The sequence below is a fragment of the Octopus bimaculoides genome, chromosome 3 (assembly GCF_046866305.1).
Source record: "Octopus bimaculoides isolate indiv1 chromosome 3, ASM4686630v1, whole genome shotgun sequence".
In the NCBI taxonomy this organism is placed as follows: Eukaryota; Metazoa; Mollusca; class Cephalopoda; order Octopoda; family Octopodidae; genus Octopus; species Octopus bimaculoides.
The window spans coordinates 10,615,947-10,631,610 of NC_142930.1; the positions used below are offsets into that span (position 1 = coordinate 10,615,947).

General features: G+C 32.8%; 1 protein-coding gene across 1 annotated transcript in view; it reads right to left on the minus strand.

Annotated features, from left to right (window-relative positions):
* Positions 1-15,664, minus strand: part of LOC106883942 (cytoplasmic dynein 1 heavy chain 1) — a 117,823-nt gene that overhangs the window by 6,700 nt on the left and 95,459 nt on the right. Inside the window, 16 exon segments of the mRNA XM_089348556.1 lie at positions 874-1,016; positions 1,341-1,533; positions 2,066-2,232; positions 2,816-2,919; positions 5,252-5,373; positions 6,373-6,474; positions 6,560-6,730; positions 7,837-7,950; positions 8,685-8,869; positions 9,431-9,542; positions 9,762-9,922; positions 11,224-11,299; positions 11,552-11,620; positions 12,503-12,605; positions 13,959-14,053; positions 15,057-15,191. Coding sequence (XP_089204682.1) covers positions 874-1,016; positions 1,341-1,533; positions 2,066-2,232; positions 2,816-2,919; positions 5,252-5,373; positions 6,373-6,474; positions 6,560-6,730; positions 7,837-7,950; positions 8,685-8,869; positions 9,431-9,542; positions 9,762-9,922; positions 11,224-11,299; positions 11,552-11,620; positions 12,503-12,605; positions 13,959-14,053; positions 15,057-15,191 — 2,052 coding nt within the window.

A 15,664-nucleotide genomic window follows, 5' to 3' on the forward strand; every position in this document is an offset into this window, starting at 1 on the left:
CGTTGCCAGTGCCCCTGGACTGGTTCTTGTGTGGGTGGCACATGAGATGCACCATTTTGAGCGTGGCCGTTGCCAGTACCGCCTGACTGGCTCCTGTAGGATTTTCGAGCGAGATCGTTGCCAGTGCCCCTGGACTGGCTTGTGCGGGTGGCACATAAAAGACACCATTTCGAGCGTGGCCGTTTTCGTGCGGGTGACACGTAAAAGCACCCACTACACTCTCTGAGTGGTTGGCGTTAGGAAGGGCATCCAGCTGTAGAAACTCTGCCAAATCAGACTGGAGCCTGGTGTTGCCATCCGGTTTCACCAGTCCTCAGTCAAATCGTCCAACCCATGCTAGCATGGAAAGCGGACGTTAAACGATGATGATGATGATGATGATGAATAGAATTCACAATTAGATTAAAAATTCATTAAAAAGTACTTTTTTAAAGTATTGAAAAATTCTAAACTTCTATCACAACCCCATAGTTGCACGAGTCATGCTTCTCTTCTCGTGACACACATATTAGATATGGTTTCTTTTTTTTGAAAGATAAATTTTGCTGATCCAGACCATAATTTTCCATTTTATGTTTCTGCTCTATTGGCTTACCTAACATGACTACCCCTAATAAATAAACATCCAACCCATGCAAGCATGGAAAGGTGGACTTTATATGATGACATAAAGTATGTGTATTATGCATATGCTCATTGTACTCTTTCATGTACAAATCAAATGAAAAATAATGTATTTGTGATAAATGATCAAAATAATGTTTGAACCCACCATGCAATAAACACCAAAAACACAAAGCAACATTTAAAATTTAAATTGACACTACATTTGTTATCATCCTTTCTTTACACTTTTGGGAAGTTCGTATTTACCTTTAGTTCCTTAGCTCCACCAGAACTTGTCTGTGTAATAATATTGTGAAGCTGTTTCACTCTCTCACTAAAATCTGTAATCCACTGAATGACAGTTAAACCACTGGGAACAGTGTATCTTCTCCAAGATATAGGAATTATACCTACAACAAATAGAAAGCTTTTTAATAATATCAGTGAACATAGATATGTTATTTTGCATTAGTTATTTTGTTTTACTTATTTGTTTATTATATTCTAAATAGAACACTAATGTCAAAAAGCATAAGAAATTAGAAACTACTTAACCAGGGTCTTTTTTTGATAAGGGAGTATAGATAGGGAAAAATAATGAATTTCAGTTGAATTATATTAACTTTTAAGACTTTTACCTACAAAGAGAAATCTAAAATTATGATGACTAAGTAGTAATTAGTTAAAATAAAAGAAATATAAATGTATAAGATTTGATTGAATTTCTTCTCTACCTTTAATGAGGTCATCCATCATTGAGCGGTGATGATTAGTTGGTTTCTTCTCTCCTGAACACACCATCATAATATCAGTTAGGTCCTGACGAACATCACTGAGCAAACGGCATCCAGCATTGACTTCACGTTCAAAGAATCTAAACAAGGGATCTTTAATGTTTTCCATTGTTCTTTTCAAGGAACCAAGGCTCTAGAGATGAAAAAAAATGTTGATATGGTTTAAGAAAAACAAAATTTAAAATATAAAAAAATCCATAAATGTAATCATTTACTACCCAATCTATTGGCTATAAACTCTTAAGATCTGATCTAAATATTTAATTTAAGGTCTTCTTTCTTAACAACCTAAACAAATGTAAATATGAAAAGACACACACACAAAATGAATGCTGTAAGGATATTAGAGAAGTTATATATATATATATATTAATTGCTCAAGCATTGAAAAAAAACATACTCCAAAACAATTTCTAAACAACAAAAAATTTACAATAAAGAATTCAGATATTTAGGGATATCCTTACTGAGATTCAGAGATATCCTTACCGAGAAATTTGGTAAATTATTTGAATTACTATTATTCTAAAATAGATACATATAACAATCCTTAAATATTTTCCAAATTGTAATATAACCAGGCATGGAAAATATTTAAAGAAAAACAAATAAAAAATAGAAATGAAAAAAAATATATATAATTATATAACTGAGATCAACATTACCTTAGGCACAAGCTGAAGCCATCCAGAAACAGATTTTTGCAGAGTTCTCATCCAAGCAGGACGCCCATCAGTTAAACGTTTCTCATTTTGTTCAATTGATGTTTTAACAGCTAGGTCTTCATCTTCCAAAAGCTGCATTCTCATTAATTTGGCTATCATGTCAGAGCCTTTAAAGTTGAAATAAAGAGTACAAAATGGAGTAATTTACAACTATATTTTGGGATTATATCTAAGGACAAAGATGAAACAAATGGCTTCTTTTAACAGTTTCTACATAGTAGATAAAGCAGCTATTTATATTCAACCATACTTTTCTTCTCTCTCATACAAATGTTTCTGCAGAATGCCAAAAATCAAACTAAATTCATAATATGATATGTTATCATTTGGGAATAAGGTATTTCCTGGCCAGCCTCTATATAAATTCTATATATTGATAATATATTGATAATATATTGATAATATATTGATAATATATTACTTTCAATATCTTCTATTACTTTTGTAGTAGTGAATATTTGCTGGCATTAATAAGATATTTAAGCACATTCAGAGATCATCAAAGCATGATTGCACAAACAGGACCAAAACAAGTGTGTTCATCTGCCCTCAACATACATTTGTAACAATCTACCATCCCCAAAAGCATCTTCTAATGGCATGCAATGATTCTTTCATTTTCATGAAGTACTCGGCTGAAAGAATTAAGTGCTACATGTTTAAAGAAATGTTAACGCTTATTAATCTTACCTAATTTGGTCAATAAGACTCGTTCAGCATTGTTAGGTAAACCTAACCATGTTGGAGATTGTCGATCAGTAAGGGTGCTTGTGAACTGCAAGAACTGCTCTCTTCTACAACACAAAAGCCAGACGAATTTTCTTGTAAAAACAACAACCTTAAAAAATTCTCTGTAAGAAAGATGCTCACCAAAATAATCCAGATGTAAACTATAGATACTAAAATCTAATAACCTAAGCCATAGAAAATCTTTAAAATCTATTTAGAATCTAGTAACAAGTAAAATTTCATAAGTACCTAAATTAAATTACCATCTGGGGGGGGGGGGGGAATATCAAGTGAGGAGTAGATCTTAGTATGTAAAAAAATAGTAGACAGCATGTTAGGAAATGAATAAAAATAAGCATATGCCCAAAGTTACCAAAAGAAATGCAAGTCATAGCTTTTTTACAAGAGTAAACACAATTTAGAATTGGAATAGCAAGACATTGTTTTAATTACAAAATGGCAATGTTACATAAAGATGTGTAACAAATTTGGTCAGAGTTAATAAATGTTTAAATGTTGATATGAATAAATTCATCCAGCATCAATCACTAGACATGATGAAATTATGTAAGAGAAACATATTCAACTGAGATGATTGGTTGGAACATTTATTTTCTAAAATATAATCATAAAATCCAGTTGAAGTTGCTAGCATACTGGTCATTCAGGAAAAAAAAACACACAACTTCCAAAATAAGTTTTCTAAAATAATACAGAATAGTACACAACTATGATTTTATTTTTAAAAATTATAAATGTATTCAAAGCTTGTAGAACTCAAAATACAACACATCTTACAGACATTCTTTGAGCAACTATTTGCTCTTCATAACATTGAATGTGAAACTATGCTTGCTTCTGATTTTCATGTTATGATGAAATATTCATATAACTTCATTCCCAAGCATATTTTTAAGTTCTTGTCAAGTAATGTTTACTGAGTTTAGTGTATTTGTTTTTAATATATATTATATGTAATTTTTGCCCAACTGACTGTACATCTAATGTAGCAAAGATATATAAAAAGTGAGAAAGACACAGCATTTAAAATTCAACTTTCAATTTCTTATGAGTAATGACAGTACAACGGTGTTAGTGACCATTCCTATATTTAGTAGTCTTTGCTAAAAGTGGAGGGAGGGGAGAGGTTTCTCAGGAAGTCAAAGGTCAGAAAATAGCTTGTTGTTATGGACACCACATAGAAACTAGTTCAGACTTGCTATATACTTGAAAATTTTTCAAACAATACAAAAAAAGATATAAATTAAATATTGAGCCAACAGTTACACATGTTCTCAAAGAACAAAACTACATTTCTCTCAGGTACTAGGTAGCAAACCAATATCCATACCAATTTATCAGATAAATACAATCCAACATAAAAACAATCAGTGAGATGCAGGAAACTGAGGGAAAATGCTTTGTTCTTTTCACAATCCAACCTATAAACTAAATAGTGAATAATCTTTGGATGCTTCTTTTTATTAAATATAGATTTCCAAAGTATATGATCAAGCTGTTAAATATCACCAAAACCATGGCAACCACCCATATCTTATGTTCACACTAGTATTGCTAAATCATAAAGCAATACAGAAAAATTTTAAATTTCTCCAAACCATTCCCACTATATGAGTGAAAAATTATAGGAATGATTTATTGTGCAGCAGATATTTTCCATGTGTACACCTACATAAAAACAAGAGTGCATACATAATATGCTCATCAGCTAAACAGAAACTGATTGACAAGAGCTACAATATACTGATAGATTAACATCATAGTAAGTAATTTACTGAGTACAGTTTTTTAAAGGTTACAGTGTAATCAGCTTTCACACAATGTTAAATATTCCACTAACATTTTGTTTCCTGAGATTAAGGTAGCTGATAAAAGTAATTAGAGTAGTGTCCATATACCCAAGAGAGTGTTACTGTTACAAAGACGCACCTTTCTGCACCCAAAAGAAGACCAGTCAGCTGACTGACAGGTTCAGCAACACACTATAACTCCTAGCTCACAAACACAATCTTTCTTCTGTTTTATGTACTCCTACTACAATGACCTCCATTCCTCTGAACTAGCCAGCTGCATTCTTACAAATCCACCAATGCACTCACCTCTCCTATTCTCATTAACCTTACTGTATAAAGGAGAATCTGAATTAAACCCTTTGTCCAATCAATCCTCTCTAGAGCTTTGTAGTCATATGGAATCCATCCCTCAGATTGTTGAAAATGAACATCAATCTCAGTTTAATAGAGTCTACAAAAATAATGAAGGACACTCCTCCTCTAGTAAATAAAAATTTCATAATAAAGTCTTAATAGTCATGTTCAAATACAAGTGTGGAGTATTAACTGATTTATGCAAAATTAATAGTCAACTGAATTTTACCTGACACCTTCTGGCATAATGATATTCTTGCCCTGTTGACCTTCAACATTATTTACCAAAACAAAGTCAGCATCAAAGCTCTCTGGTGTAAACAATTTATTCACAAAGGATGTCAAAAGACGCTGAAAAAAATAAATAAAATGAAGACTAGCAGTGAAATAAAACAGACAATTCATAAGAATAAAATTTTTTAAAAGTTAAAATGTCACTAACTCACACACACACACACACAAATAAAGAAGGCTAGAATTTATGGTACTTTAATACTGCACATCACAGACTATATACAAACCACATCTACAAACTACCTACATGATGAAACAAAAATACTAATGCTAAAAATGAATAAGTACCTGGATATATGAGGGGCACAACTTGTTACCAAAGGAGCTTCAATCCTCAGTCCTTGCTGCTACATGGAAAATCACTTTCAAACATCCAAATGCATATATAATACCCAAGACCACTACTACAAGAGTATTCTAAAAACTATCTCCTACTCATCCTAAATAAACGTAAAAAAGCAAAACACAAAAACAGTTGCAACATTTACTAGTCTCATTAACTTCCAATACCATGCTGGGAAGTACATCACCAATAATACTATAGAAATACAGCAATTGTTAGAATCTGACCCATTCCACTTTGCCTGCATCCACTGTGACCACCAGAATTCACAGACAGACAAGCCAGCAAGGGAGATTCTACACAGTTACTTTATCTCCGTCAGATCACACCCTACCATTTTAAAAAGACAAAACACATTGAACAACGTAGTTTTAAATAGATGTGAAGATGAGAGAATCATAGTTGGAATTCCTTAGATCACAGGCTTGCTTATCCAAGGCTGATCAAGGACTAAGCAACATGGATACAGAAATAATGAAGAGAGTGCAACATGTCCTGACTGTTACAGTGCATCCTGTATGATTCATTACAGCATATCAGAACATGTATGATCTTCTGTTAGTCTGGGGGAGGACAGTAAAACGACTAGAGAAACAGATCTATTGGTTGTGCTTGGTCATTCAACTGGCTACCTGTATGTCAGAGGGCTGTTCAATCAAAGCTGACCTGAAGCTACTCAACATACATCACAGAAAGAATTCAAATATTCTTACCTGATCAAAGTCATTATCGATTTTACCACCGTATATGCATTGGGAGAGAAGAGTCCTCATGGCGTCCCAAGGAACTTTTTCAGGCGGTAAATTGGTACGACCCTGAAAAATATAAATTAAAATTATTTATCTATACCATCAAACATTTAGGAGAAGCAATTTCTCAGACAAAATTATTTGAACTTACCATGGCAACTGAGTCAATCCAAGTATCCAACATATCACAAGCAACTTTCAGGTCAGATTCAGAAAATTCATATTTCTTAGACCAACCAAGTGGTACATAACGCATACGCTCTTGAACAATTGCATGAAACCATGCAAGTAAGAAATACAATCGGGATCTTTCGTTAGGAGGCTATAAAAGGAAGAAATACAAATTTTAATCAAGAACAGTAAAAGCTGTCATGGATTTTTTAAATGTTATTCAATATTAAATATCATATTAAAATGATAAAAGTTAATTTTCTATTTTTAAAAAAGACATTAAAAATTTTTTTTAAATACGGGATTACATTAAAAAATAATGTATTTATATTGCCTTTTACCAGTTAGCAATAGTTAAGTGCCAGAGAGTATTTTCTCTGGCACCTAACTATTTTACATGTAGATAACATGTCTGGTTTTCACAATTGAAACAGGGAATGGCACTGATTTTCAGAAAGATGCACGGTTTTAAATAGATAAGCTGTCTTATCTAAGATCATTAAAAGTTTCTGGTTATGTTTGGTCTCAGAATTAGAAGTATAACATTACAATCATTCAATTACATTGCATCTTTTGAAATCTTCAGAGATTTTGCTCACATAACAGATCTATAAAAAGATTTTTTTTACTGAATGTGGAATATATTTTGCCTTTTAAGTATAAAAAAATAGAGAATATATAGAAGCAATCCTTTATATTCTGGATTTAAGTTCCACTAAGGTCAGCTTTGCCTTTCATCCTTTCAGAGTTGGTAGCATGAGATACCAGTCAAATACTGGAGTAGATTTAATAAAACATCCCTCCATAGCAGTCCTGTTTGCAACTGGTGTCCTTTTGTAAATATAACATCTTGACCATTAAAATCAGTTGCATACTTTTAATTTTTTTGAAGTCTATCTTCCTCAGAGTGCAAGATGCAGAGGGACATGAAAAGAAAGTACATCCTGTGTGTTTTTGTCTGGTTCAAGTGTTAAGCAAATCTCCAACCATTAACATACTTTATATTTTGAAAAAAAAAAAAAAGCAATTTTCAAAAGATGAAATGAGCCTTTTACATATACAAAGCAAGCAAAAGAAAACATTCCATATAATATAAATAATGAATTCAGGAGAGGATAAGGTAATTATCAAGACAATTTGATATTCAAAATAACATAGGAAGATATATTTATGGGTATTTTTAACTTAATTACTCTAAATCTCACTCTGAAAAGACAAAAAAAAAAAAAGAAAAAAAAAGGAAAATGCAGTTTCTACCTGACACATCCTAGTTGCAGGTACAGTTGAAAATGTACGCAGCAAATTAGCAGCAATACCAGGAGGAGGTTCAAAAACAAACACTCGACCAGCACGAAGCAAATTGGTTGGAAGCTGTGAAAGTAAAATGAAAGTAAAATCAATTAAATGAAATAATCCTTCAAAATATACATTTTTTTTTTTTAAATGACACCAGCTACACATAGATTTCATGGTAAAAGGTGAGTCTTCAGAGAAAAATGTAAAATTGCAGATGTGATTGGAAATTAAATTCAAGTTGGTCAAATTCTTATTAACTAGGCAAACAGAGGAAAATATATTTGAGCTTATATTTAAAATATGTGAATTATCTTAAATAACTTTGACTTAAAAAAAAAAAGAAAGAGATTTAATTTTTACCATGTATTTTGTTGAATCTACTTTTTAACAAGTACATTGTAACTTGTTTCTACTTACAACAATGTATAATACATTTTTGTTATATAATAATCCCCATTATGTTTTCACTTGTATTTTGATTTTGTAAATTGCTCAACTAGAGATATGATCATAAACAATACAGAAATTTAGCTCATGTAATTATATGCTTCTGAATCCATCATTTAAGTCTAAACTTTACTGTACTTGCTGAAAGTAAATATAAAAGTTGTACATTTACTAGTGTTGAAAAATAATTAAATTCTTTATAATTTTAATTATTTAAAGACATCATCCAGATAAATTAAAAGATTTCTATGAAATTATTGCCAAATAAAACTGATTTATGTCAAGTTATCAAAGAGCAGCCTAGATAAACTAATAATCCAAGTGCAAATATAATCAAATAAAAATAAAAACAAATTCATTACTTTAGGATTAATTTCCATTGTAAGAAATAGTCGGAAATTAGTATGAGGAGTTAAATTGTGCAATTTCTTCTCTAGCTGAACAAGCCATTGTGGTGCCAAATGTACATTCTTTAGCATTACCCATCGTCCAGATTTACTAGCCGAATTAATTGCTTTGTCAGCCTGAGTAAAGCCTTCAGCAGAACCTACAAAATAAATTAATATTATGAGAGGGGAGAAGGAAGAGAGAAGAAAGGAGAGTAGCAAGTAGATAATACAGACCTTTGCAAAAACCATATTTACAAGCGAAGACAACAAAATCATCACCCGACATGTTTCTATATCCCACAGTAACGAGAACACTCTAGTCTTACATGGTACAAGGCAGCCTCATTAGTGCTGGTGCCACATTAAATGCATTCATAACACTCTTAAAAGGTAGTTAACAAATAAGTAGAGGCAATGTTGGGTCAAAAAAATAGTCTTGTTGGAGACATGACAAGCCTCTAGTGCTGGTGCAATGATAAAATACACTCAGTACACACTGTGAAGTGATAGCAAGAGCATCCAGCTATAGAAATCAAGCCTAAATGAAACATTCAAGCAAGATGCAGTCCTCCAACCCACATAAGGTAGTAATTCTGAACAAGAACTGACTTGGACTATGACAACCTGTCAAACCAATGTCCACATGAAACTTTTTTTTTTTTTGTGACAAAAACATTTTTCTTTTTTTATGGTAGGATAAAGAAAAAAGTATCATTTACCGATAGCAATTGAAGTTATCTGCTTATTGAGTTCAGCTGCCAAATCATCAACTCGTCCACTGGCATCAAATCCAGCCATTGAACACATTAGTACTGGTGTACTCGATTTAACCTTGAAAATAGAAAGAAATTTTCAAAATCTCTTGTGCATCAGTGCGAAAGCAATCATAACATTTAAATAACAGTTGTAAATTTGCATTACAAAAGCTTTAACTATAAAAGGAAAGTTATTAACACACTAAGTGTTCAAATGACAGCAGTGAAGAAGAAAAATTTGTGATAGAATAATGACAAAAAATATATTTGCATAATGATAAAAATGTTACCAGACCTCATTTTCAACAACTTCAGACAGGTTGAGTTCTTTTTCTGCAGTATGAGCAAATGTTTCACCAAGAATTTTCTCTACAAACATTCGTACATTTGACACAAGACGATCTGGTCTAAATGCTCGGATCATCAACAAAGAAAACACTACTTTCCCAGTGTCAGCTACAATGAACAAAATATTCTTAGATAAATACAATTAAAAAAAAAATTTTTTTTTTTTACCATAATAATTACTTTTTAACTCAGCATTTAACTAATAGTTATTTTACTGAGTGAAAGAATGGAAGACATAGCTACCCTCAGTGAAACTTGAATTCAGAACTTAAGTCACTGCCACACTGAATTTTGGTGTAGTGATGTGATTCATTAACAATATAACCATATTAAGTATTATAATGCTTGCATTGAAATCCTTGAATGGGTTAAAAAAAATCTCTCTTCTTTCCAACATTGATCTTCATTGGGGGTTTCACTTAAGAGTTCCTACCATGATTGGCAGAGTAGAAGGATTTAGGGATGTTAACAGATTAATTTTAAAGTACTGCCAATATATTAAAATTCCACAGGCCTCCATTCAAAATCTTGATCATTTACAAGATACCACCACCACCCCTCCTGGGGGCCATCTCCTCCAATGGTGTTTTCTAACTTTAGCCTAAGTGTCATAACTATACGCTGCACAAATCCTCTCATCCAAATTTAAAAGCTCTCACAATGAAAACCTATCCAACAAACCATCCAACTATTTTTTTTTTTTGTTATATAAGAGTGTTATTAGTGAAAAATGAAGAGTCTGAGAAAACCGTTTGTAAACATTCTTCTGAATCCTCTTCTTTGAATAATTAGTTCTTCTCAATTCTTTTATCCTTTCTCACAACTAACCTAAATGTTTAGCAAGCAACACTAAATAAAATCTCTTTCCAACAGTAAGTGCAAGATCAAGATAAAGCTGCTAAGTATGTCTTTCAAATACTCGATAAATAGGTTTCCAATACCTTAAATTTCCCTCTATATCTCATTATCATCATCATTGTTTAATGTCTGCTTTCTATGCAGGCATGGTTTCACTGAGGACTGGCAAGCCAGGAGGCCGCACCAAGCTCCAATCTGATCTGGCAGCTAAATGCCAACCACTCAGAGTGTAGTGGGTGCTTTTTACGAGTGTCAGTCAGGTGGCACTGGCATCGGCCACAACCATGATTTCACTTGACTCAACAGGTCTTCTCAAGCACAGCATATTGCCCGACGATTGGTAAATTAAAAAGCATTGCTCCAGTAGACATTGTGGATAAAATACAATCTATTAAAGTTTCATGAACTTATTAATATACTCATAAAATAGACACTTGATAAAATTCTGTACATTAACTGGATCTGTTACTATATAACAAATACAGAAACCAACATTTTTGAAGATTATGAAAAAATAAGTAAAAGCAGAAAATCAAGCAAAAGATAATTACTGAGTGGTTTTTCTTCATTCCATATTGTAGGAACATTTGTTTCTGGAGTAGGATTATGCAGCCATTCTAAGAAATCCTGTGAATAATAAAAATTAAATGAAAGGAAAATAAGGTTAATATACATAATAAAAAAACTTGTTACAAAATTAATGCAGAACATTGTTGAAATGGATATTATTTGGATTTGAACTAGTAAACCATATTTTACTAACTTTAAGAAATACACTTAAACAACATTTAGAAGGAGCCATGCATGTACCTGAATATACAGAATCATCTAAATCCTTCATAAAATAAACGAAAAATCTACATATCAATAAATACTCACGTTCTTTTGAACTTTTGACTTGATGTCTTTGAATGCTTCCAACTTTGATAGACTCATCATATTTATGACCTGAGAAAATGAATTAAAACTTCATGAGAATACTAAAGAAGGTGAAAAATATCGTTTGTTAATTTAACATTTTAAAATTAAATTTTAAAAAAGGTTAAAAGAACAAAATATCTGCTGACTTGCAAGAATTATAGTGTAAAGAAACAAAAATTAAGTTTACTTATCAAACTCAAACTTTAAAAGTTTAAAGTTATTTTTCTTCCCTATTAGCTTAGAAGCAGAAAAGTGTTCTGATAGGTGGAAAAGTTCATGGAAGTCTGCTAGCAATCAAAAGGATTCTCTCTCAGTGAAGGGCAGACAGTAGAGAACTAGCTAGGGTTGCAAGGGATTTTCTTATACTTCTTTTTAGAAGAAAGTCCAAAACAAGGAGAGAAGTTACTTAGTGTAAGGGGCTACGAAGAGGGAGAAATTGAGATGAAAAGAATGAATTTACTTTAAAACTTGAAAGAGTTCAGGTCATAAGGAGGAGGAAAACAATGAGACAGACAAGAATTCCAAAGTCTGACAGTTTGAGGAAACAAGCAATGGTTGTAGAAAGTTTTCTTTATTTATGGAAGCACAACAGCATTTGGATGAAGGGACAAAGTCATCTGGAACTAGGACAGTTCATCAAAGCACTTCCTGTGGCAATATCAATAGAAAAAAAGACAGACTGATGACGTCACACTGATGTAACAAGGGTTGCTGAGTTGAAGCAAGAGAGAGACCAATCAAATTAAAGACTTGCTTCTGAACCTGGTCAAGGAGATCCAAGTGACATGACAGCACACTTGCCCAAATATGAGAAATGAAGCAAGCATGCTCTTCTTGGACGTATAATGTTAGTATGCATGAACAAGAGAATACAAATGAGCTTTTTATAATTTGAAAAATACATTATACCTGTTGTGGAGATAGTCCTTTGATGCTTTCTGGTGACTGGCTGGTGAGAATTCCTTCCTCTCCCCTCATAAAATAGTTGAATTCATGATCATAACTTGGTTCACTGCACAAATAGCAAATGTAAATATTTTAAAATTTGCAATTGTTATATAAAAATATCAAATAAGGAATATTTCAAACATAATCAGTAAAATAAATTTAGTTTTCTTTATCCTGTGTTCTTCATGATAAAATGGAGTTCTCTATTTTCATGTAATGTTTTTCAATTAATAAATACCCTTGTACACATATTAAGAAAATGATACCAACTACAAAGAGATCTTAATCTATCATGGCAACCTCTTGCATACCATGAAAAACACTCAGTACACACTGTAAAGTGGTTAAAATTCAGAAGCCATGCCAAAGTAGACACTGGAGCACAATGCAGTCTTCGGACCTGTTGAATCTTGTCAAACCACCCAACCTATGTCAGCTAGGAAGATGGGTGTTAAATAATGATGTATACCTCCTTGAAAAGGTGCATTCCAATTTTAGAAAATATGCTAGCATGGAAAGCGGATGTTAAACGATGATGATGTATATTGGTAACTGTTAGCTCTGTTCAGTTCCATTCTTCACACAGGTATAATATGCAGCAAAGAAAAGTAGATACAAGAACTACAGGAGTTCTTTGTGATATGATGTTTCACTTAGTAATAATATTGACTGTAGGTTAACTTATTTGTCAGCACTATATTTTTCATCATAGACATCATTCAAGGTCATTTAAGATTATACATTGTTCCTTAGCAATGATGCAATATTCTATCATTTACTGGTCCACTTTAATTCAATAGTGCACATTGAAATTGTTCATTCATTTATTTGATTATATTCAAAATCAGGCAATGTGTGTATGCATTCATTTGATAGCGATGGGTTTATTATTTGCATATAACTTGTTTTTATTTGCTGTAGCATTACTTCATTTGGTTCATAACTACATTGTTCTCAGAATCTAAATAAGTGGAATGTTCAACTTCTTTTTTCAGATTGTTAGCTTTGAAAGACTGTGCTCAAATGCAAACTGAAGATGACAGAATAAAGTTGTTAGGCACCTTGTCAGCTCTGATACAACAGAACTAAAATAATTTACCAGCTGTGGACATTCTTTTCAGTCAGTGCCTCTACAGCTATATTATTCAATACATTCTTTTCTTTTCAAAACCATGCAATTTGAGAAAAATTTGGCTGCTATTTCTAGCAAGTTGGATAGCTGTCTAGGGGCTCCCTTGTTGGTTTGCTTTACCATGCGCTAGTTTGCTATAGACAGGACGAAAAATAAATGTGAAAATCATTCTATTACTATGTAGATTAGATGATGTCACAAAGTTAGAACACTTATTTAGATCATGTAAACAAAGGCAAATTAGATGACAAAATTAGTGGTTAATATCTAAGGAATTATCCATACTTTGCCAATCCTTGAAGATGGATCCTGCATAACTGTATAGCAAATGTAATACGATCTTCATGGAGCATACCTCTCCCAACTCTGCTATAAGTTTCCTACAACAACAAAATAAGTAATAATGTACTCAATTTTTAAAAACAATACTGTCTTCTTAATATTTCAAACAAAATTTTGAAATTTCAACAAGCACCTCCCCAACTTAACTCTTGCACTCAAGCAAACATATTAGTCTCTGCTCTAACATAATTTAAGCAGACCCACCCTTCATGTGCCAACATTGTTAGATCTGAAAAGAATGTTGTTGGTGCTAGCTTGACAGAGAAGTGGTATTCAAACTCGGCAGTATATGCTTTGTGTGTGCACTCCTGTTAATACAGTTGGTTTATGATTAAATGTGATATGCTGTGTTTTCTATCATCAATGTGTAGCACAGTAGACAGGGTTTATTCACCAAATCAGTGATATACAAGATTCTGTCTTGCAGTCCTCTCCAACCTGTATCAGTTTTAATTTAGACTGATTATCAACTAAAGAGTCATTTTCCATACAGGTATGAAAGCAACAGCTTTTGATTGGTAACAGAAGTGGAGGAAGAAGGGGGAAGTTAGCAAGGAAATTAAATCCTTTTCCATTTATTTACTTAGAAGATTTAGATAAATATGACTCAATACAATGCTGTTTACTTCACATTTTTTTAACATTAGTAACAAAACAATGTTTCTTATTTCTTTATTGCCCACAAGGGGCTAAACATAGAGGGGACAAAAAAGGACAGACAAAGGGATTAAGTTGATTACATCAATCCCAGTGCATAACTGGTACTTAGTTTATCGACCCAAAAAGGATGAAAGGCAAAGTCGACCTTGGTGGAATTTGAACTCAGAACATAAAGAAAGACGAAATACTGCTAAGCATATCACCTGGCGTGCTGACGTTTCTGCCAGCTATCAACTATTTTCTACAAGGTACAAACATTTGAAATAGATTAATCCATTAGTTTTTAAATAATTGTTACACAAACATTTAAAATAAAACACTTAGTGGTTTTATAACCTAAAATAAACCAATATTCTAGAAATGCTTGAAAGGTTCACTTACTTGGAAAAGATCAGCTGTTGTAATTGCTAATCGTGAACCATACTCTTTCACTCCAGTAAGATGAGAATTGTTGTAAAGAACAGAATGGAAAATATCTAAAAAGAACTGCAATGAGTATTGGTACAGGAAGTGGACCTAGAATAAAAGAAAAAAAGAAAAAAACCAGTGTTTTATATATGTGTGTGTGTGTGTGTGTGTGTGTGTGTGTGTGTGTGTGTGTGTGTGTGTGTGTGTGTGTGTGTGTGTGTGTGTGTGTGTGTGTGTGTGTGTGTGTGTGTGTGTGTGTGTGTGTGTGTGTGTGTGTGTGTGTGTGTGTGTGTGTGTGTGTGTGTGTGTGTGTGTGTGTGTGTGTGTGTGTGTGTGTGTGTGTGTGTGTGTGTGTGTGTGTGTGTGTGTATACATATATTTTTTGTATATACACGTGTTTATTGACTTTTCTCAAGTTTCCTGAACTTTACATGTGGATCCTACTAAGTTGGCAGTCTTCAAATTTTACTTCTGGATGTCCCTTGCAATCAGTCATCATTTAACTTCCGCCTTCCATGCTAGCATGGGTTGGACAATTTGACTGAGGACTGACGAACCAGGCTCCAATCTGATCTGGCAGA